General features: G+C 31.3%; 1 protein-coding gene across 1 annotated transcript; it reads left to right on the top strand.

Annotated features, from left to right (window-relative positions):
* The first annotated feature begins 865 nt into the window (after positions 1–865).
* On the top strand, positions 866–23,949 carry LOC132713239 (uncharacterized). Its single transcript, XM_060695737.1, has 7 exons — positions 866–950; positions 3,136–3,743; positions 10,174–10,254; positions 11,084–11,521; positions 12,626–12,856; positions 13,143–13,274; positions 18,646–23,949. Exons 1-7 carry the CDS (start codon positions 892–894, stop codon positions 20,112–20,114), a joined length of 3,018 nt encoding a protein of 1,005 aa, XP_060551720.1. The 5' UTR covers positions 866–891; the 3' UTR covers positions 20,115–23,949.
* Positions 23,950–24,125: the final 176 nt, after the last annotated feature.

Here is a 24,125-nt window from a genome sequence, read left to right as displayed (position 1 = left end):
GCATCTGAACCATTATTGATCCATTTTATTCACTTATATACCGACCGAAATTTTACGTTTGGTTGCATGTGCAAATAATTAGAAAGGAAACGAATTTAGTAAATTTATAGGTATCAAAGTAATCAGTACCATATTTATATACTTATTATTATGGTTATCGAAACCGACGGTTCATAATGTCTACCAGTTGACATTAATTCGGTTTAGTACATCAGTGAGTATTTATCATGTTTATATTTCGAGTATGAATGTCAGAAATATTATCAGTCATAATTTTACCGAAATATACTTTAATTTATTTATTAGCTTATCATATATATCATATATATATATATACAAAAACAGAGGGTGTAACGATACATACTATACAGGGTGTACATATAAAACGACGTTGTAGAGTTATTGTCAATCTGTTTACGTCCTGATTTATTGTAAAATATAGCCGAGGCATGTCGAGCATTTTAAACTATGGAAAGCCATGGCTGTCTGATATTGTTCTTTTTCAATTTATTTAACAATTTGGATAATATATAAATATATATATAATTGGTTTCATATATTGTAAAAATGAATTAAAATATTGATAATTCGGTTTCATATAAGGATATCTAATTCCATACATGGCTACTTTGGTACAATATATTGAAACATTGGAATCATATATTGAGAAAATCAACTTATATATTGCTAACTCGGTTTCATACACTGACAGTATGGTTTCATATATTGTAACTGTGGATTAATATAATGGATTCCGGTTAAATAAGAAGGTGTTTTCAATTCATATATAGTCGAAGTGAAATCATATATTATCCAAATGGTTACATAAATTGAAAAAGAACAATATCAGACAGCCATGGCTTTCCATATTAAACTGTGGTATTTGTGCGTATGCGCCATTTTATTTACGGTGTAGATTATTCACGTATCAGACACAGAGTTATTGAGAGGTATGTTATGTTTCTTTATAAAAAAATGTTTTACTTGATCTTCTGTCTTCGATCTATGTATTTTTTTACAAGGATCTTAAAGAATAAAAATATATGTAGAATCATTAGAGAATGATATTGATTTACGGACTTAAATCGCTATACAGATGTAAACATTCCGATTAACAACTTATTTACTTTATATTTCCCTTCAAAGATCGACTGTCTTTAAAATCGATATTTTATATATTTGTATTCCATGAGAGTTTTCGAAAACGAAATACTATGAATGGTGTACAAAGTTTATAAATATTCTGAGATTTGCTTTACTGGGGGAGTTTTCCACACTCTGTAGTAGATAAGAGGTATACAAACTACGGCCACTTGATGGTTACACAGAGATTAATAAACATGAATTCTAAGAAAGTTCTGAGTATTTTGTCTGGGATCCGTTTAGTTTGCCTTTAATTGTACCTCCACAATGCAATCAAAACTGCATTAAAATATAGATAAAAACTTAGCAGGTTATGGTTGATCTTGTCCTCCGTGTTAACGTCAAGATACAAATAAAAAAGATAATTTTGACATATGATTTGCAGCTCATTTCAATCCCTTATAAAAACAAATAAAACATTTGAATATTACTGTTATAAGGTATTGTGTTGATGGCGGATTATTGTTTTATGGCATCGAAGACGCCATTGAGACGCTTTGTCACGAAATAGGAAATCAACTTTACTTAGCAAAGCCATCAAGAATATCAATGAAATTCCTAAATCATGAACGTGAACAGAGCCGTGTTAATATCTCAACATGTTAAATTCCATATCTGGTGTCAGCCATATTACTTTAGAATATTAGAAATGATTTTATGATGCAAATTTCAAGTTAATCAGCTATCAATTTAGATATAGTCTAGTTATACTGCACATATGTTCAGACTGTTCTATCTTCTTACCTGTGGAAATTAAGGTTTAAGCATGAAAGTTTCTATATTGAACACATATTAATTTGTAGATTACGGTTTTAGTTGATTTTGTTAACAAACTAATAATGGGATAAGACATCGAATGAAAAATTATTTGAAACCTGCTGATCTTTGTTTCAATACTTCGCAAAGTCTTTTACAGAAAAAAACTTTCCACATTCCCTGTGCTCAAAGAACATGACTTAGAGCTAATTTATCAACTGTGTGGCATTGAATTTTCATTACCCATTTGCCAGTATTAGAAACGCCCCGGAGTCACATGATTTTATTTACGCTAAAATATAAAAACCTTAAAATTGCTTTTCTCTTTAACCACAAGACCTATAACTAAAATAGGCATTGTGTTGTTGAACTCTCTTTTTTCAACTCCTGAACATTGTAGCCTTGGAGAGCACTGATTTACATAGTCTCAGAACTAAAAAGCTTGAACTAAAATACTTTCAAAGTACAATGCATAGAGCTTGGAAAATAGATATTGACCTATATAACGCTTGTTAAAATTATGACATTAAAATTGAATATTTTTCTCTATTAACGAAAGGCTTAACATTGGGTGTATAGTGTCACGTTTTAGATCTTAGTTCTTTGTTGTGTGTAGAGCCGTTTTGTATGAATCTGACAAGTTTTCTCAAATCAAGATCATTACAGCGTTGTATTTTAAAAGTGGCCTTGACTGAAATTCGAATGCGTAAGAAAGTGTAAATATATAGCATGTAGCTTTTATCTATGGTTTGTCTGGCCCAAGGGCAACTAATTATAGATTTTCTCATCTAAAAATTGTTTAAGAAAAGTTCGTGTCCTCAAACTTTTGAGTGTTTTATATTTTTGGTTGTCAAAGTGTAAAAAGTAAGAAAAATTTCAGATAAATATCTGTGTTACTAGATAAATCTTCAGTTTATAGATAATGCGGATGTTTCGTACATATTCCTTGCGTTTCTTATATTTACAGATATTTATCTGATATTTTCTTACTTTTGACAAACACAAAAGTTCTATAGATAAACGGATAATGATCTATTATTTAACTGGTAAGTGTTAGTACATCTGCGAATTATTTAGTGTTTTTGTTACATACTTATTCGTTAATATGTCGGTATATCTGTTATTTATCGTATTAACCAGTAAGTCAGGTAGTTAACACGATCATTTAATGGTTAACTATTGGCAGAAATATACCACCATAAGACTATATTATTTCACTTCTTTTTAACTTTGTAGAATGGCAACTTTAGATGAAGAGAGATATTTGAGAAATCTACTGCTGCTTGGCAAGGGAACTTCGTTTGTGTTAAAGAGCCTTGTAGTGCAAGAAGTGAGTAGATCTGGAAAAACTTTAGAGAACCTGCTTCTCAATAACAGAACATTATTCAATGGCATATTGAAAGAACAGCGAGACATTCTTTACCCAGCGCCTTTGACAGCAAATGCAGATTTAACCACATGGGATTTGTCGCTCCTTCTGCTTGTCGTGAAGAGATTATTCTACCCAGCACTACCACCTGTTATTGCATCACAGATAGCGGCATTAAAGGTCTTTAGAGATTGTATCCAAGGACATCCTAGTAAGATGTCAATGGACGAGACAGAATTTTTATCAAGTCAGGGACATTTGAAAGGACATTTGCGAACAATTGCAGGATATGTCAACCAATCTCGTCAAATTGACGACATTATCACACGAACGGCAACCGGCAATCTTGACATTGAATCCGTATTTCGATATGTCAAAGAAACTCACGCATTCAGTTCTAGTTTTAAACTTTACATAGAAGAAAGGTTTAAACAACAAATAGGGCCTTTAAAAAGTGAGGTGAAAAATATCAAAGGTAAGTTAATTCGATTAAAAACATCTTACAATAAAACAATACTTTCTCAAGCTTTCAACCTAATTATGTAAAACAGAATGCTAACAGAAATTAACAATATTATATAAAATATTAGGAAAAATCGTGATCGCCTGACTGATACAACTTTTTACTTCATTATTAGGCAGGTTACGACAGAAACAATGGAACAGAACATATTACATGTTAGCTGGAGACTTAGTTATTGATATTTGGCGACTCTAGTTCTATTTCTGTCTGGATAATATTAACTCAAACATTGTGTTTAGAAATCATCAAAATTGTCTCAAGAGCATTTATTAAATTCTTTGTTTAATTTTAACTTATTGAGAAGGATATTTTACACATATATCCCACTTTAAGATTGTAACCATTACATACAATGCTGTACTCAATATAATATTATATCTGAAAAGAACAATTTAACCAGGATGTTTTCGGGAGTTTTCATACAGACATAGATTAAAACGATAGATTCGAAAGAATTTCTTTAAACTTGGTATGCTGTTAGGATATGATAATATAATTTTTTTGTAAAACACATTTGGAGATCACCGTACTCACGTCTGAGTTACCTACCCTTGAATGAGATTTTTTACTCATTTGAGGTCATTTCAAGGGCAGATAACTTAAACGTATTTCTATAAAATATTGTTTATATAGAATGTGTTTTTATTTCTATCGATGATTACAATACATATTACATGTTATTTCATATCTAATTTCTGTTAAAATATGTCAGTATTGACTTTGTATGCCATTTTTAAAGAAAAAAGTCACAAGTTTAAAAATGAAGGGGAAAAGGCCAATCCAATCTTTATTCGTTAATGAAATTTTGCACATAGACTCAAATAGAAGTGTACTATATAAACTAAACAAATAAAAATGTATTGTTTCCCTTATGTGAATTATCTGTCCTTTATACGAAACAATACTTGACGCCTGGCGAGCCCAAGATCTTAACAACTTGTGATCAAACAAAACAATAAAATCGCCACAAAATGAAGAACACAAAATTAATATTTTTACAACTCTAAGATACAGTATAAACCACAAACTTTCAACCAACAATATTACCTCCACAAAATCTAATCAGCATCAGAAAAAACAACTTAAACTAAAGCACCCAATATTTACAGATAACCTCAAAAACAAAGCATCAACTAATATAATCTTGACAAGCCAAACTCACTCCTAACATTCAACCAACATTAACCAAATTACGGAAGCCCATTAGTGCCGTTTTGTCTTAGGAGTTTTGTCTTATGACTGATGACTTATGTATTATGACTTCTGTCTTATGCCTTATGACTTATGTCAGATATAAACTTAAAAAGGCGGCAAATAGGCGGGGTAAAACAGAAGGGGTAAAAAAGTGAGAAAAGAAAACTTCTTTGGTAAGTGTTGAATTGTGAACAGTTTTTCATAATTATATTGTTTATGAAATGACAACTACTGTACAGGCTTGAAAAAGACTGTTTTAACCAGACGTCTGATTTTGTAAACTTTGTAAACGTAACTCCTCCTCGCATCTGTTTCATTTTTTCCAAAACTTTATGACATAATTGTATGCATAGCAACTTGGAACTTTGATTCCATTGATGCCTTTATAGAGTTATGCCGCTTTAACTCTTTTTAAAGCATTAAGTAATTTTAAGTGTTCAGGGCCGTTTTTTGGTGCTCTTGTTCTTTAAACAGACATTTTATTACTTATATCCTGCCCGCATAGCTTGAAGATATTAGTACTGGTACAGAATCCAGGGACACTAGTTATATGACTTAAAACTGTGCAATTGCCCTAAACTACAACAAAACAAAACAAAAATCCTAATTTCTTAGCTGAATATTTCTATTCTAGTCCTAATTAAATACTTCGGTTTAGTTACATTTTAATTAAGATACAACCTAATTGGCTTCTTCGTAGCAACAAGATAGCTCTATATTCTACCATCATACAAAAAAGTAGCCGATTTTCACACCGTACAATCGAATGGGCAGACAGCAGTTCAATCGTCGACAGCTGTACCAGTATATACATGTCGACGCACGAAACACAATTGATGGACGGTAAGCATTCATCTATTTTTAACATATCCCAACTGTATTCGAGAAATCAATGTTATTGATTCATAGTCAACATCCAAAGGAGCATACTAACAAATTTCTGGCCCTGTGCAAGCTTCATTTCACAGGAATTTTGACTGAAAATAACCACTCAGTTGGGATATTTAAAAAATAGATGAATACTTACCGTCCGTCAATTTTGTTTCGTGCGCCGACATGTATATACTGGTACATTATACAGCATTTTAATACATTGCATATTATATGAATATTGTTTTTGTCTGTCATCTTATTAATTATATATAATAGTTTAATAGCTATGTACTTTGTTTTTCAGATATCTTTAAAGAATATGTTGGCGTTTTATAGCACGTGGCTTTGTCTGGGATACAACATGTTGAGCTTGCTTTAGAAGTGACACCTTCTAACATACCTGAAACATTGACAGCGCTGCTTGAAGTACACAAATTGTATTCGTGAAACAATACTTTACTGTACTATTGGGTTACATATCCTGAAATTGTTCTTCTGTTGTTCGTTATAAATAACATTAAAATATCGCTTCGACAGCTTAAAAGAGTAACCATATGTATCGACGTATGACGTCAAACTGGATACACACCATATTATAATTTTGTTCTTTAATTATATTTCCAATGGAATTGTGACAAGCGATCAATGCATTGGCTATCGTTCAGTGATAAATGAACATAGGTTCAGAGTTCAATCTTTTAAGAAAACTATTGATCCTGATTGAATTATTACTGGAAAGCCCACATAATGAAAAGACGCAATTATAAAGGGTTCAAGTAATGTATAACACGAAGACGGTCACAATAAACTGAAACCATATGACTTTTGTATACATAGTGCTATTAGGATACTGAGACTTGAAGTGTCACAAAGTAACAACAACCTTTGCAGTCATCGCCATGTATTATCTTGAAGCACTAGAGACGCTTAGCATTGCTACACAAATACTTCGTTATGTTAAAGGAACGGAAATCTCAACACATTCGACCTTTACTCCAACCGTTTTTCCGGTACAATGATACAAATAATATGTCGAATCCTATGGAAGTTGCATTTCCGGGGGAAAAAACAACGTTTCAATGAATAGAGATCTGGAGGGGACCAACACGACGTCATTGAATTCAATTTTGGATATTTTTTTTCAGAGATGAAAAAGACAGTCTGACACGAGTATAGTGATGTGAATGATTGAAATTATGTTTCATTCACTTGGTCCAGGCCGAGATTAACAGAATAGCGGTGAATTGAAACCTACAAACCATACATAAACAAAAAAACCTGAGATACCAAATGGTAAACGCGATTTAATTTATTTTCTGTCGGAATAAGTTGGTGGACGCAATTTTGCAAAGATTGTAGATCAACATGATGTTGACGCTTGTTGCGAAATGTACGGCTTAATGTAGGACTTAATGCAATTCAAGAGTTAGCAATCTTACTAAAGACTAACCTCCGCACTGCGATAGATGTACAAGGAACATGAGACTACTAGAACTTCTTGACGAAGTTGTTTATGTGTACTTTTACTTTATTCTTGTACAACTGTAAAGTAGGTATTACGAGTGTATTTTAATATTGAGTTTTTTTGTTGAAAGAATTATGATAAAATAAAAAATAAAAATATGCGTCTGTGTGAGCAATTAATTATATCCTTTATAAAATCAAGACATGCAATAAATTCAATATCAAAAGAAACAAAATTGATGTTATTATCTTATCTTTTTATTGCAATTGTAACAATTTGTCCGTTATGGAAATGGTAAATCCAGCCAATGGTAAATTCAGCCATTGTCCAAAAATCTTAAACAGCATTGACGTCACAGTGGTATTACAAAAATGTTATACAATGTATACAATATGGCTGTTTTCGCGATGATAATAAAACAAAAATTCAACTTATTCTGTTTTAACATAGATCTGTAATTATCTTTCTTTGTCATCAATACAAAATAGTAATACACTTTTTTTAAAGCCCAGGAAAGCTATTATGAGCTGCTGATTTTGGAGCACTCGTCCTTCAATCTCTCGTTTTTTTTGGTGGTCTTTTTAAAATATAAATAGTACTGCGATTAAACACACCTATATATTTAAAGTATCTTTGAAGATTTGATTTGATATATCTTCATTTGGCATTACAAATTTATTCTTGCATCTCTTTCTCTCTGTCAATGCTGTCACTTGTCAAAATTTCCTACGAATTTCATGAAGTCGTCCAACCTGTAAATTATATGTGAAATTGTAATATTATGAAAATACACCAAGGCATACATATTTATCAAGAAATTTGATGTTTAAATTGTCAGGTTTTATTTCCATTTTTTTGTCTTATGTATTATGTCTTATGTATAATGACTTTTGTATTATGTCTTATGTATAATGACTTTTGTATTATGTCTTATGTATAATGACTTTTGTATTATGTCTTATGTGACAATTATATATTAAACATTAAAATTAAAAATAAATATGTTTTTTCCCCTCATTATCAGTATTTCGTATATTCACATATACTGTTGAACTATGAAGAATTAATTTGATAAAATATCCTCATTCGGCACTTGTCTGATAAATCATAAACCGATTTCTTGTATTTTCCTTTATAAAGAGAGTCACAGGTAGAAGATGAATGTCCAATATGTTTACCATTGATGGATTTCCATAAGTTAATCTTTTTCAATGTTTTCTGGGTCTTCTACTTCTTAGTGGGCTGCTATGTTCTGAACTAGTGCCTGAATACGTTTACTACTCGCATTGTTTACTACTCGCATTTACCTGAAGGAGAAATAATTTATATTTTGTACAGAATAAAGTTTCACACATGTTTTAAAAATGTGTCAGTCTTGCAAATATCTTGATACTTAAACTTTAACAGTTAACACGATTGTTGTGCCCTGTGACCTACTTTTTCATCTGAGATGACCCATATTCGAAACCTAACCTTGTATGGGAGATAATTATTCAAGTTATACAGTACTGTCATACTTTTTAAATTGCAACACTTACCAAATTGTCTTCTGTTTCACTATCAGATTTACCTCCAACGTCCATGATGGGTGCAGGTGATGAAACTTGCCCTTTTGCCGCTTTTTTGTCAAGTCATAATACATAAGACAAAAGTCATAATACACAAGTCATTAGTCATAAGACAAAACTCCTAAGACAAAATGGCACTTATGGGCTTCCGTACCAAATAGTTCTTACCAAACAGATATAACTCAACAACCAAAACAACAAATTACAACAAATAAACCCTGATCAATTAAGATCACCACAACTAAATTCAACCAACTTCAAAAAATCAACAACTCCCTTCAAAACAACAAATTCTCTTCATTAAACTCCACACACTATAATTGTGAAACTCGCTATTTACATGTACAGATAGTTTAATATACTCTTACGCACAGCAACTGAGTTAAAAATAGCTTGTTCATTGAAATACAATACACTTCAGTGTATCGCTGTTGGAAAACATTTACTCGTTTACAGTGAAACTGTACGATTATTCTGACAGTCATAAAAGACTGTCAGAGCGACCCAAACGATGGAATGAAAAGAAGGTCGCAATTTCTTCAAGAAACAGCAGATTGTTCAAAAAAGTTTTTATAGAATTTAAACGCTCAAACAAGTTATGTAGATACACAGATACATAAATAAACTTATTAACATGACGTCTTATTAGTTAGGTACTAGATGATAAACAAGATAAGTGTTTAACTGTTGGCACTAAAATACTATAATTATAAAATATTATATTTCTGTTACACTTATACTCTTTAGACATAAAAATATGTTTTAAAGATGTCAATGAAGTATTACATGTGTATTATACTGATTAGGAAACGTTTGATCTTGACATGTGGCCTTGTATTTTAGATAAATGTTTAGATGTATAAGAGACATTGGTCTGTTACACAATTTAATCCTTCTCTAATTTGCGTCCTTTCAAAACAATAACCTTAGTGGTTTTATATTTAAATACACGTATAGTCTAGACTGTAACAGTATTCATTCATCGTAGAAGAATTGTATAATGAAAGAAGCCAATTTTCCTTTATACATGAGAGGTCATTACTTGAAGGGAGCCATATGAGAGTAATTTTCATACATATTGGAAGGGCATAATATTTGAATATTTTTCAATATTTATAAGAATAAAGAATGTCATAATTTTAATTTACTAAATTGCAATATCATTTCACTAAAATCGTGTGTTTCCAGTTTATGGATTTATAGTGAGTATATTATAGATTAAAGATATATAAAAATGTTTTTTTGACATAATGTCAATTTAAAGTGTAATATGTTTTGACAGGATGCCAAGACAGGATTTCTCAGACTATTTCCAAAATCCGAAACCAGTCTGTACGGAAAACAAAATATGATTTTACGAAAGGTAAATTTCACTCTTCTATTGTCAATGCTGTGTACACAAATTTATTATATTTTTATTGTTTGGTAAAAAGATGAAAGAATAACAACAAAAACAATATATTGACAAAAATAAGGAACGAGTACTATACGTATATATGTATCAATGTTTTGGCCAGTATACCTGCTTGAAATGTACAGCATCTTGAATATATGGATCCATTTTAATTATCCAGTACAAACTACAATACAAACATTCATTTGTTTTGAAAGGTTAATTTTAAAAAAACTATGCTTGACAACGCTTTGTGTTAGATATTTGAAATACCTTTAAAATTAGAAGTTGATATAATAAGATTAGTTTATATAAATAGATAAAGAGTGACATTGAACAATATATTACTTACAAAAAAGAATCTATGTAGCAATACGACACCACGAATGATAAATTCAGGCTATACCGACCTATTATCTTGGGTATCTTGAACAAATGTGCGTTCGTTGGCGTTGGATAACCTTTACCTACTAAAACGTGAATCTAGGCCGATGATTGACCTTTAAATACTTATGCTGGCATGAATGTTGCTGATCTTAATGTGTTATCCGTCATGACGTCAATGATTTCTTATTTTCTTAACTGTTCCTTCATTCATTCATTCATTCATTCTTTTGTTCTTGTTTATGGCTTAAAAGAGTTTTCCGCGTAAGGAAACTGGGCAAATGTTATATAACATTGGTTAAATTGTATAGTGAAAGAGGTGGATAAAAAGAGGCGGAAGGTATACTGCCCAAAAGATGTATACATACTTTCGTTATGAAATGGCCTGTTTTTGCATTTTGCAATATATTTGCAGACCTGAACACTATTCTACAGGCTGAATGTGAAAATGAAGAGAAACAAAAGAAGGCCACCGATTTACTCTTTGATTTTGTAAAAATAATACAAGATGACAACACCTTACACAGCGATGAGATCAAAACGATCATATCACAAAGGGTTGAATGGTACGGAGAAATTACATTTCAATTAATGGATGACTTGATTGAATGGTTTACTGACATAGATAAATCATCTGACGGAATAGGCAAAGCATGTTTAGGAAGTATCATCTTACCAATATTCTGTTCCTCAGTGACAGGATGTTTCACAGTGTTGGAATATGTAAAAAGCAGTCAGTGTAAGGAACATCTATCAAGAATATCGACTACTGTCAGTACATTACTTGGCTTTCCTTGTTCATTTTCTTGGGGAGTAGAGCATACGAGTCTTCAAAGTGTTTTAGCCTCCTATTGTAAGTATTCAACATGAATTGACACAGGAATTACTTGACAAGCGTGCTATAAGCAATTAATATGCTAATTTATGTATCCAATAGCAGTTTCAAACTATCGTTAAAGTTATTCTTATAATGTACAACTATAAATAAATTAATCACGTCATGCAATCTGACAACACTTGCATTTGATTAAATCATTATCTAAGGTAACTTGTATAATAATTAAGATAAAACGTGTTATAAGACGGATAATGCAAAGGCTTTTTTTGTTTTTGGCATTCGTTAGTTATAAAGTTTTCAAAGAAAAAGCAGAGCTTTTGTTAAAGACAATCGGCAGCATCGGTTAAACTTTGTGGTACTAAAGGTAAATCATTAACCTCAATATCAGAAAATTCGTCACATTGAAACTTTATAAGTCTCGGTGTATGAGGAATAAATTGTCAGAATTTGAAATAAGTGAAAACATTGGCGTTAATCAAAAGTAAAATTCGATAGCTAAGCTGCACACTTCCAGATAAGTTATATACATGTAATTTTTTTACACATTTAAGAATAAAACAAGTGTATAACGTTAAACTTATGTAATACACTACTGCAACGAAGTTATGGAAAAGGGACTTGAAAATCAGATCATACCTCTTCTTGATAGGAACCTACAAAGATACATTATTAAATATAAATAGGCTGAGTGCTATTACCCCTACATGGCGAAAAGCGTTACGATTCAAAATATAAATATCTTATGCAATATGCTAGAAAGTCAAATGTACTACCATTTTGCAAAGAAACATTAGGCACCACATTGTGTTACACCTTAATTGCATTATACAAAAAAAATATATATTAAGAACTGAAATAATCACAGTTTCAATTTTTCACTTTTAATGTGTCAATCTCAAAAAATAAATAAACTGAATTAAAATCCAATTTGAAAAATGTACAGTTACGCTCCTATTGTATTGTAACCTCAGTTTCTAATAGTCGTTAAAATTAAATTTATTATTTTGCTTTTGAAATGACTTTAGATACGAGCACATTGTTTATCAATAATTATTAGTAGTAGTAAATAAAAAATCTTTACTGTTAACAGTAATTTGCTTATTCTTATTTTTTCCCAAGGCGACGACATTGGAACAGAAAGTAGCAAAAAGAAGTTGAAGAATTTAGTGTTACCCATTCATGTCACTGACATTGAAGGGTTGAAAAATATTTGGAAAATGTTCGGAGGACAAAAGAAAAGCCGTCACTTGGAGAATATATCTAGGACACTGTCATCAATGTTTGATGAAGACATTTGTGTGGGCACATATGTGGACAAAGATCAGTTACTGAAAACTGTACAAGAAACAGGTAATATTAATTAACTTATTTGTGATTTCCTCTGGCTTCAAAATAGAATACATCCAAATGAAACAATCTTAAACAAGTTTAAGTACAAATGTAGATTAATATTCGCATGAATGTGATAATCTTCAAAAGGCAAAAACTATTTAAACTAATGTACACATTATTAGATAAATCACCAATCAACCAGCTTATTAAATGTAATACTAAACATTTTCAATGTGTTAATATATTGTCCGGATCTAGTTTATATGCTGCTTTGAAAATGTCACTTATAATTGTTTTACTACAGGTTTACAGACGCATTCTTCTGGCAATATGAACGGACAGAGTAAAAAGGAACTTGACTATTCTGCTGACAAAGAGAAATTAGAAGATAAGCAGCCTACCCAGCTGAAACTTCTTCCACCACATGGCTTTAAAGGTATAAATTCCTTAGATCATTAAACAACAGATTGAACAGTCTTTTCCAATCAGAGTTGTTTCAAAATTGACCTGCTTAAGAATTCTAACATGAATGACAGTGTCACACACTTCATTCTGACTAAAGTTCAGATCTACTTATTTCTTCATTTCGATCTAATTACCACTGTATATGTTTTGCTTTCATCCTGATTTTCCAAGTAATCTATTTTTAGCCATACAATCAAATCGTCGATTACAGATACGCATAAGATGAAGTATCAAAATATCGCTGCTGTCCGTTGGAGTGAAACAAATGGTTGATTTATTGTTATTCAAAAAGTTTGAAATGTTTTTTTTTTCAAATTAAAAAGACATAATAGACTCAATTTAAATGGGCAAGATTGCTCTGCCAGTTAACCTGTCGACTTTATGAACAACTCCATATTTGACCTCGAAATCGTGAAAGTTACATACTGAGTATTGGTTTTCAAGGGGTTAAAATTAGATATCCCATTGCTTTCAAAATTATGAAAGTTCACCGACGATTGGTTGTTTGAATAAACACGAAAAGGTGACAACCTATTGGTGGTAGTCAGATCCTAATGCATAGCGTAATTTAAGAGCTGATTTTGATCAGATTGTCTCACACATTTACCTTTGAATATAATTTTATTATAATTATTAGATTATATTCGGTTAACATTGATCTAACATATTGTAAAATCTGAAAGAAATGCGGAATCATGTCAATATAGTGAGAGATGTGTGTGTATATCAAGTGTTTTTTTCTTAAAAGAATCAACTATTTATAATTAAATTGATTGATATTATCATTATATCACTGCTGGATAAAGTGTAAAAATAATCCAGGCGAATGCTTATTGAACGCCGCTGGAATACAATAAAAATGAATACGGGATCATTTTATATATCTACTAAAATGAGAACATTTCTGCTTTTGATGAAAATGAAGATTAACCATAAATGGCAAAAATTAAAAAAGGAAGTTTATTTTCGATAAAAATGAAAGATTTTTTTAATAAGTTAAAACAGTTGCAAAATGGCCTTCATCCTATCTTTCTGTCCGTCCGCGTGTCCTCTCTCAGTCTGTCTATCCATCCAACAATCAATGTCGTTGTACAGATTGGAATTAATTCAAAATAATGATACATTTACGTGAAGGCAAAATTCAAATTTCAATGAAAAAGTGATTAAAATCAGCGTGATTAAAAGGCAAAAGTATAAAATTTAATATTTTTGATAGTCTTTTCTATTTTTTCGACATTGAGCTTGTTACTATCAAAAAAGCCTATCATTATCATCACGCCCGGATGATCTATATTCGTTATAATTGTATTTATGAGGTTTTATATTTTCCTACGTAAAATACACAGTCCCTAGTCCCTATAATTTATAATCAAGTCCTGATGATCTCGATACGTATATCTATTTATAAGGTCTTATATTCATATCGGAAAACAGGGACCCTAAATCCTATCATAATCATCAAACCTGTTTCGCTAAGAACTCTATAACCGCCAGGCCTGAAAAAGTTTCATCGGATGATTAAGCTTCCTCATGGACGCCATAGGTAAAGGAAAAGCTACCGCCCACACCTCTTAGAATTAACAACATATAAACATGACAGTGGTGCAATTTTGAATTAATTAGCATTGAATTTCGCATATGTGTTTTCAATTTTAACCATTTTTGATTTCCTGTTCTGAAGTTTGGATGGTATAAATTATATTTAAAGTCTGTACCTTGTATCGACAAGCCAGTCACGTGTTTAAGTCCGTCTATATAGTCTGTTAATGCTCTATACACTACTTAGTTATGATTCAGCATGAATTTGAATACACATCTTGTCCACATTAATTACTCATAAGCCCAGATACCAGACAGCAGTAAAAAATGTGCTGCAATTAACATCTAATTATTTACACAATTCATAAATTCCTACTAACTATGCAAGTGAACTTTGTCAAATGTCCACTGTGAAAACCTAAATAGATATTCCAATTTGTCAATCTTTATATACTAGTAAATAAAAAAGGAAAATGGAAAATAAAGGGATGTTAATAAGGGTTAATGTTGTACTGTTTAAAGTGGTACAGTTATTAAGATTTAGATATTTTATTGTCAAGCCAAAGTTTCAAATTATTTTTAAAAGGACTTTTTGCAAATCCAGTCTTTATTATTGAACATTTTATGGATTTCATTTAGATATGGCTTTTGTTACATAAATATGGGAACAAATAGATAAAACAATTATAACTACATTTTTTGTCATGTATTATTCTGACAATTGTATTGTATTTTATTACTACAGTTAAGATTGTTTTAAAAGGTAATACAATACTAGCATAATCAACAACCTGGAGACACGTATATATAATAACATGTCTAAAGTTAAAAAGCTCATGCGAAACACTTGTCTTGCATAGTTTGTTTAAGAATTATATATATTTAAAATTGCTCCCCGCCTTTTCAAAGAAAATGGGAGAATATAGAAATAGGCTCCATCCGTCCATTCATCAGTCCGTCCGTAACACTTTCGTGTCAGGTCCATAACTATGTCATTCATTTATCAAAGGAATTTAAAATAACTAGGCACAAATGTTTTGTTTATACGACCAACAATAAGACTCTTGTCTCCAAGGTCAATGACACACTTTGTGATAAAAGAACAACATATGTCGTGTCCGGTCCAAAACTTTCTTATCCATGAAGGGAGTTTGCAATACTTAGCAAAATGTTCAAAATAAAAAGACAATCTTTCATGCACAACAACATGTCGCCTACGTATAAAGTCAAGGTCACAGTTGGGGATCAAAATTTACAAGTCTGTTATAGGGTATATTTTGTGTTTGGTCCATTATTTCTTCAATATCTTTTTCTTAGATCAAGAAATGTTGTAATTTCTTAGCACAAATGTATTTATTAATGTGGAAATGAGTCATGCACAACAACTATTTGCCTACCTTCAAGGTCAAGGTAACAGATGAATGTTAAAGATTAACATAGTTTTATCATTGGGTATATTTTGTGTCCTGTCCAAAACTTCCTTACAGATCAAAAGATTTATAAAATACTTTGCACAAATGTTTAAAATAATAACAAGATGTTAAATGCACAACAACTAATTGTTTTCCTTTAAGGTGAATGTCAAAATATGAGGTCAAAAATTAACATAGTCTGTTATAGTTTATATTTTGTTTCCAGTTCATATCTATTAAGGAATTTCGGAAATACATATGTTCACAGTAAGATGACATGTGATGCGTAACGCCAAGACGCCTTCCTTCATGGTCAAGGTCACACTTGCTGATGAAAGGTTAACGTCATCGTTTCGAGGATATTTGTGATGCCTGGTCCATAGCATGGTCTTTTATATGGTATATTTTGTGTCAAGTCTATACTTATTTATAAATCAAGGGATTGTGAAATTACTTGGCACAAATATTCACAATAATGGGACCATGTGTCATTGGTAAAAGCCATACTTTTACCTTCAATGTCAATGTCATACAAGGGTGAAACATGGTCTTTTCTAGAGTATATGTTGTGTTCCATATATAACTTTTTCATCATTCAAGGGATTTTGAATTAGTTGGCCAAATGTTTGCAATATAAAGACGACATTTCATGCACAACACCCAGATCCCCCTACCTAAAAGGTCAGACCAATTTGGAGGCCAAGGCCTATAATATGCTGTTACACGGTATGGTGCCAAGTCGGCTCATGCAAGTCAAATGTCATTGATGAATTGTCCTTTACCTTGATTAATGACTGGACGTAACAGACCATATCCTTTATTGTTTTTATACGTATTTGTCACATTTTGTGGCATTGAAATAGTGGTAACAAGTATACAATTGATTTCTGTTTACACATACACAGATATTATTTCACAATATTTCGTTCATGAATTTAATTAAACTTGCATGGGCAGATACAGCATTGATAAACATTTGGCACCGAAAGTCCGGATTTATACCTCGATTTTTTGAAATCGCACAATTTTGTGCTTCATTCAAAACTTCCCTTAGGCGGGGGACATTGGTTACTCTGTATCATGTAATAATATATACAAATATAACTTTTTGAAATGGTTGCAACTTTGTTTTTTTATTTTTCTTTCGATGAATAAAGTTTATATGGTGTTTGTTTCTGTATTCATCTTAGTTTTAAAATTTAATCGATTTTTGGGCTAATAAAATGCCATTTAACTTGTGTTTTATACAATTCTAGGCCGCCTTATATTAAGGACTGAGTTATATATACAAAAAAGTTATTGCTTTCATAATTCTTCTATTCTTATAACGTATCTATCTCTATATCTATATTTGGGACATACGTGGAGACATTTCTTATTGGTCCCTGCTTAGATTACCATATATCTGTTTTGGAATCATTGGCAGGCATTATTACCAAGTGTGGTTGACATTGCATTAGATAACATGCTTCCTTTTCTAAATCCATCATTAAAAATGAAATTAACTATTCTATACTTAAATATTTCAATGTGTTTTATTACAAAAAAGTCAATATTACACAGCAGACTACATTTCGAGATGAAATGGATAGTCAATCAAGTTATGTTTTAAGGAATTTATATACACCGGAATACCATAAATTTAAAATGCAATATCCTATTGACAGGTAGAAAAGCATACTGTAAATTACTAAAATTCGCAAGGTATAAAATGACAATGTACCAAACTGGATAAATAATCAATCCTGGTGGAAGGAAAAGTCATTGACATATCAAGTAATCCTGTTTAGCAGATGATGATGTTGATAATCGGATTCCGTTCTTCCAAATTTAAAGAATTTTAATACTTTGTTTTGATTTATGCTAAAGTAGCAGTAAAAAAGTATTTGTAATTGACATTCATAATGACTTCTGCCAAAATGATGTTACATGTATAATGTGACTGTTATATTGAAAGAATTTGACTTGCATTGTTAATCTATCAAATTCCTTATACTACAAATTTACCCATAGATTTGAGATTTGTTCATCATTTTGTCTTTTACAAACTTCAGAACAAAAACAATTTTCATGTTGACACGCAATTATTCTAATATACGTGTATATATCAATACAAAATTAAACTCTAGTTTTTACATCTTAATTTGTTTCAGAACAATGTAAAGCTAGTTATTTTCAGCAAAACAATGCATACTGATGTAAATCTTAAGATTTTTCATTTAGATAAATCACAAGAAAACACAATGATAAGGTTATTACAACCTTGGAAACTGTAGTGAGATTCAAGTTGTATTCGCTAGCCAGTGCTAGTGTTACCTACTATTGGTCACATGACTGCTTTCGTCGATACAGTGTTTACTGATAAAACTTAAAGATATTAACACATTTCAGAATCAAAGAAAAGACCCTCCCGTCACATACACTTATTTGGGACCGTATCGAATACTGGATTCATGATGACAGAACGTGAAGTTAGTGCACTGATTTCTTGCAATCATGTAATTCGTAGTAGTATAGAACCTGTTATCGTTGCTTCAGTCCTGTATAGGAACGGTGTGTTAACAAAGTACCCATACTCAATTATTAAGGAAATGTTTTCAACAGATGTTAAGAGTGAGGAGAAATCTGATTTCTTAATAAGAAACATACCTATCTGCATGAATTTAGAAGATTTTGCACAAGTACTCGACGAATGTGGTTATAGAAAATTAGCACGTCAATTATTTCTGACATACCGTACTTTAGGCATCAGTTACATCACAAAATCTACACTCAGCAGCAATCGTACGCTTCATGCATACTATAGCAAACTAAAATGGATGATAGATAATCCAATGTTTTATGATCGGCGAACGGCACTTAGAAAGCTGTCTCTTTCGCTTAATCATCAAATGCAAATGGAAAGATACCAAACACAACGACAAAAATTAGCTGACAAATGTGTATTGATTAAAGCGGCAGAAATTGATGAATTGACTTTGATACCTGGCGGGTGCCATCCTAAAGACGTCATTTTTAAAGAAATGAAAGAACTTGTCACTGAAACAAGCAATACATCTTTATCAGATGTTATTTATTTGGGTCGTTTAGCTTATGCAAACGTACTTGCTGGCAATTTAAATGATTGCAAGGACATATTAGTTGAAGCAAAATGTAGAGCATATAACTTAGATTCGTATCCAGAACTGGTTAAACTGTTGTATTTATGTGTTTGTTGTCAAGTTTTTGAATTCGAAGAATACCCTTCAAGGGAACTACAAAAACAGATTATGCTGTTGGGAAGTATTGCGCTTGAATGCCTTGAAAATGTAGATGTAAATGTTGCAAATTCATTGAGGCAAAGGTTTGTGTTACGGATGGCGTTTTGTCTCTTAGGACTAGGAAACAGGACAAATGTCATCGAAAACAGTCCTATTGACAAAGAAAGCCTATCACAAGCACGATATCTACTAAGTCATATTGACCACACGTGTGCAGACCTCGGAACGATGAGAAGTAAAATGTTCTATTACGTCGCAAGGGCAAGATTAAGTGAGCTTACAGATAATACATCAGAATGTATTGCATATATTACAAAAGCCCAAATGTTGGCGAATGAGGGACATTTAATGGAATTGACATTCATTGAAAAATACTATGAAAGAATATTTCATGGAAGTGATAAATTGACACTATTGCAAAACCAAACATGCCGATCAGAGCATTGTTCTCTGTGCAAAAATGACACATGCAGTTGTCTTATTGAAAAAGATCATGCATGGATTTTGATAGAAAAAGATGAGGATATGAAGCTTACAGTAACTAAATTGGTAGCAAAAATACTTTCTTCTTTTAACAATTGGAGAGAAAGCAACACATAACCTTTATTTTCTTGGAAAGAAGGGTAGTTCGAGTGCTAAGTGATATATAATCAATGAGCTTTTGAACAATGTACTCTGGCTGGTTTAATTGTAGCACATAGAAAAATAAGAAAAAGAGTTCTACTCATATTTTCTAAAAAGCTAACAGAATGGCATCTGATGCGTATGTTTTAAACTTCATTAAGTGGTATAACCCCATTTATTTGTTGATTTTATCATGGCTTTAATAACAGCCGTGATGTCATATATGATGGCAGCCCCATGGCGTCTAAATATGTATCTTCCCATTGATTGCGAAATAATGCACCTAGTACTGCCATGTATTTGTTAAGGTAGAACGCGAATCTTTGCGAACTTTCCAGTTGCGTCATTAAAATTTGCATGCAAAATGTTGACCATATTTTTTATTAGATTCCGTTAATTTTATTCCACATTTTTTACACAGGATAAAAGTCACGCTATCACGGGTTCTTTTAGGTTTGTTTGTCATTAAAAAAGATCGCCTTATGCCAAAATCCCGCTATAAACGGCATTATACGCCATTATGACTACTGCAGAAAATATATGGATATAATAAATAGTACGGAATTCCGTATATTATAGATAGACAGGTAAAAATAAGTGAAATTTGAAATACCTAAATGTGCGGGACCGTATATCATGCAATACGAGTACGTATATGACTAATATACCGTGATCTGTTCGCTCGTAATATACGGGAACTTTGTATGAAGTCCGTTTTTTTACTAAAATACGGATATTTTTTAATTACAAGGTCAGATATTTTCAAAATATAAACATTTTACTCTTGTAAATGCTTATTTTGACTATAAAACAGAGAATAAAGATGTTCTTCAGATTTACCTACTGTCTACAAGAGGAAAGAAATAGTAGTCTGATCTGACATTTGTCAAAATGAAATTAAATAGCTAAGCTTTGAGTGAAATGTAATATTTCCCGGTTTTATTGACATGTCAATTGCGTACTCATTAAATGGTCAATGAACAGAACATATTAAACATCGACAGATCCTCGACACTGTCCGTAGCATGTACATACATAGAAAATGACAATATTGACAATATATATTGAAATATCTTAATTTGTATAAAAATTTGAAATACGACACTCCTTTGTGCAGTGTCTAGCTGAATGACGTCTGGTTCGCTATAAATGTTCTGTTAAACATCCACAGACGTGTATTTTTACCATTTTATTATATTTCATGTTTAAAGTGAACTTCTTTAAATTTTCCTGTTCAAAATAAATTCTACCATAAATTTGGTTAAACGGTGAATAATGAATAATTGCAAAGGCCGGTTTGAAAGTAATGTTTTTTACACAGAGTTTATGTGGAATCTTCAATTAATCGTTTTTTTCAACATTATGATTTTCTAAAATGATAAGCAAAACAAGAGAAAATGTATTGAAGATGTTCATTTACTTATAGAACAGAACGTGCTTCCTATGTTATCAAACACCTACTGAGCTTATGTTTTAAACATGACTTTTGCTTCACAATAATGTTATTGACTAAATTTCATTTATGAACCGTACATTTTAATTTGTCAATATTTCGCACAGGTATTAAGCATAAACTCTGTTAAATTGCCGCAATAGTTTTTGCTTACAAGTTCAATTCTTGGTTTAAATAGGTGAAATAAAAATAATTAACACTCACAGTATAGGTAGGAAATACAAAATGTATAGCTTTGCAGAATTGAGACTTTTTGTAGCCTATGTATTAATTTAGGATTGAATTTCCGTAAATTTCTATACTTACATAAAATATAAAGTTGCTTGTTGCTCCTAATGGCATATTTATCGATTCAAATTAATTTTTTGCTTTAAAATATAAAAAAGTGACACCGCAATGATAACTCTCAGCTGTATTTGTTTGCGCAGTGTACGCTTTGCCGGTGAATCCCTGACGTCATTTTCTTTACATGCGTCTGTTTGCAATTCCTAATGCAGTTATTGATCATGCATAAAACAAGAAGAAAATTTGTTTGTTTTTCGAACAAAACATTTGTTCTGCAAACGTTAACATCGCAAAATAGAATGGGAATAATAAATTCAAAACAATTGCACTTCGACCAAGCCAATGTTAGTTCACTAGACAATTGTTGTTACATATCTAGCAAGTTTTATACACTGCTAACAGTTCCTTTGTGCACAAGTGACGCGTTATGTTGAAATGAACCTTTATTTAGACTTTACTAACTTGGGTTCCAGTTCTTGCTTCTTTTCGGCAAATCGACTATATTTTTATCAGAAATTGTGACGTGCTCGTACGAAATATCGCGTATGTTATGAATAAGCATATAATCAACGCTTAAATCCAAGACAAAAATTTTAAAAATAAATGTGCTATTTCATCGTAAGGTCTCATGTTAAATATTAAGCATTTGCGAAGGAACATAGTTCTTGTTGGTATATATATAACTCTAGGACAATTCTTCTGATAAGCTTAACATTATTGCGCACTTTGAAGTCTCAAACGTATCTGCATACGTCGCATTTCGTTACGAAATTACTCACCTGTTGGGGGGGGGGGATAAAATCACGTGTACCAAAAATTTCGAGAGGGCGATCCCCTATTGTTTTATAGTCATTTTGACTAAGTATACATTTAAAAGGACATATAAAGAAAAAAAATCAAAAATTTATTGCCAATTTCCTGATGAATATATTTTTCTTTCTTCTCTTTTATTATTCTCTCCGGCCCGCAGGGTATTGGTACGCGTTTAATTCTTGAGGCATGGAGGAGCACGTGACCTGTTTTCGGTACATGGAGGAGCCTGTGATTTGTAAACCGTACATGATTGGTTTATTCACCTATTCGAAATCCTAGCTAAATACCGTTTGCCGGTATGTTACGGATTTACCTCTAGGGAAATTAGTCCGAATTACACCTAATTAAGAACATAACACTATTACATGATATTTCTAATTTTCTATAATTATTTTACTGTTAAAGGTGAAAAAATGTTGTTGATGTGTTTGAAAATTATCAATGTTTCTTTAATATCTATCTGAAATTTTACAAACAATAAATTGTTTATAGTAAAAATCTACGAAATTAAAACATTCGTTTGTGGCATCTGCCATAATAAATAGAGATATTTTCTGCGTAAACTTGTGTGTTTACTTTATTTTTTTTTATTCTTTTTTGCATGGAATTATTCATACAATGGTATTTAATCATTTTCTTAAAAAGAAATAATTGTTTTATTTTCGATCAAGATCAAATACCTTCTTCTATTGATCGATTATTGTCAACTATATTCCGGATACAAACGTTAATTTTTTTCTTTTTGTTTTTCTTTTTTCCCAAACAATTCATATTTCACTAAGATTCGAAAAACCGTATAAATTGAGCCCGCATCCCACAAGCAGTTTCGGATAGCGGAGTTCAGTACTTAATTATTATTTCAGGTAAGCTAAAGTTCTTCTTAAAAATTTATCAGGAGAAATTAAAAATCTGTTCATATTGTTCATATTTTTCATTATTTTTGTGTATTCATATATATATTCATAGAAATAGATAAAATGCTAGTATTTGAATAGTTATGATTTATTTAAAAAGTATTCTGCTGATGCATTTTTATCTTAATTTCAATTATGATAGAATAAACTGTACAAATTGTACTTACAATTTACGTTCGTATATTTGAAAAGAATATTGAATTTATATATTTAATAAGACTATTGATGTAACATTACGATTTGTGCTATATTGATAAGTATTAACACGTTTAGGGATTTCGTATTACATAATAATAAAACGTGTTTTGTGCTACATAGTAACATGATATGAAAATAAAGTTTCGGATGGCGGAGTTCAATATTTTGTTCTTATTTCAGAATATATGTTAGCCTTCTCTAAGAGTCAGATTTCCCAGGTCGATCATAAAATGAACGCATATCAAAAAGAACCAGCTCAACAATCAAGAGTGCGTTGTTAATACAAGCAAACGTAACAAACACACCAAAAAGCGGCCTTATAAT

The sequence above is a fragment of the Ruditapes philippinarum genome, unplaced genomic scaffold, assembly GCF_026571515.1.
Source record: "Ruditapes philippinarum isolate M1 unplaced genomic scaffold, ASM2657151v2 ctg217_1_1_1_1, whole genome shotgun sequence".
NCBI lineage: Eukaryota > Metazoa > Mollusca > Bivalvia > Venerida > Veneridae > Ruditapes > Ruditapes philippinarum.
The sequence above is the reverse complement of the archived record's forward strand: the minus strand, read 5'-3'. Positions and strand labels throughout refer to the sequence as shown.

Coding starts and splice junctions, on each gene's coding strand:
- LOC132713239 (XM_060695737.1), top strand. CDS start 892: ATGCGCCATTTTATTTACGGTGTAGATTATTCACGTATCAGACACAGA. Junction 11,522..12,625: donor AAGTGTTTTAGCCTCCTATT/GTAAGTATTCAA, acceptor TTTTTTCCCAAG/GCGACGACATTGGAACAGAA. Junction 13,275..18,645: donor TCCACCACATGGCTTTAAAG/GTATAAATTCCT, acceptor AACACATTTCAG/AATCAAAGAAAAGACCCTCC.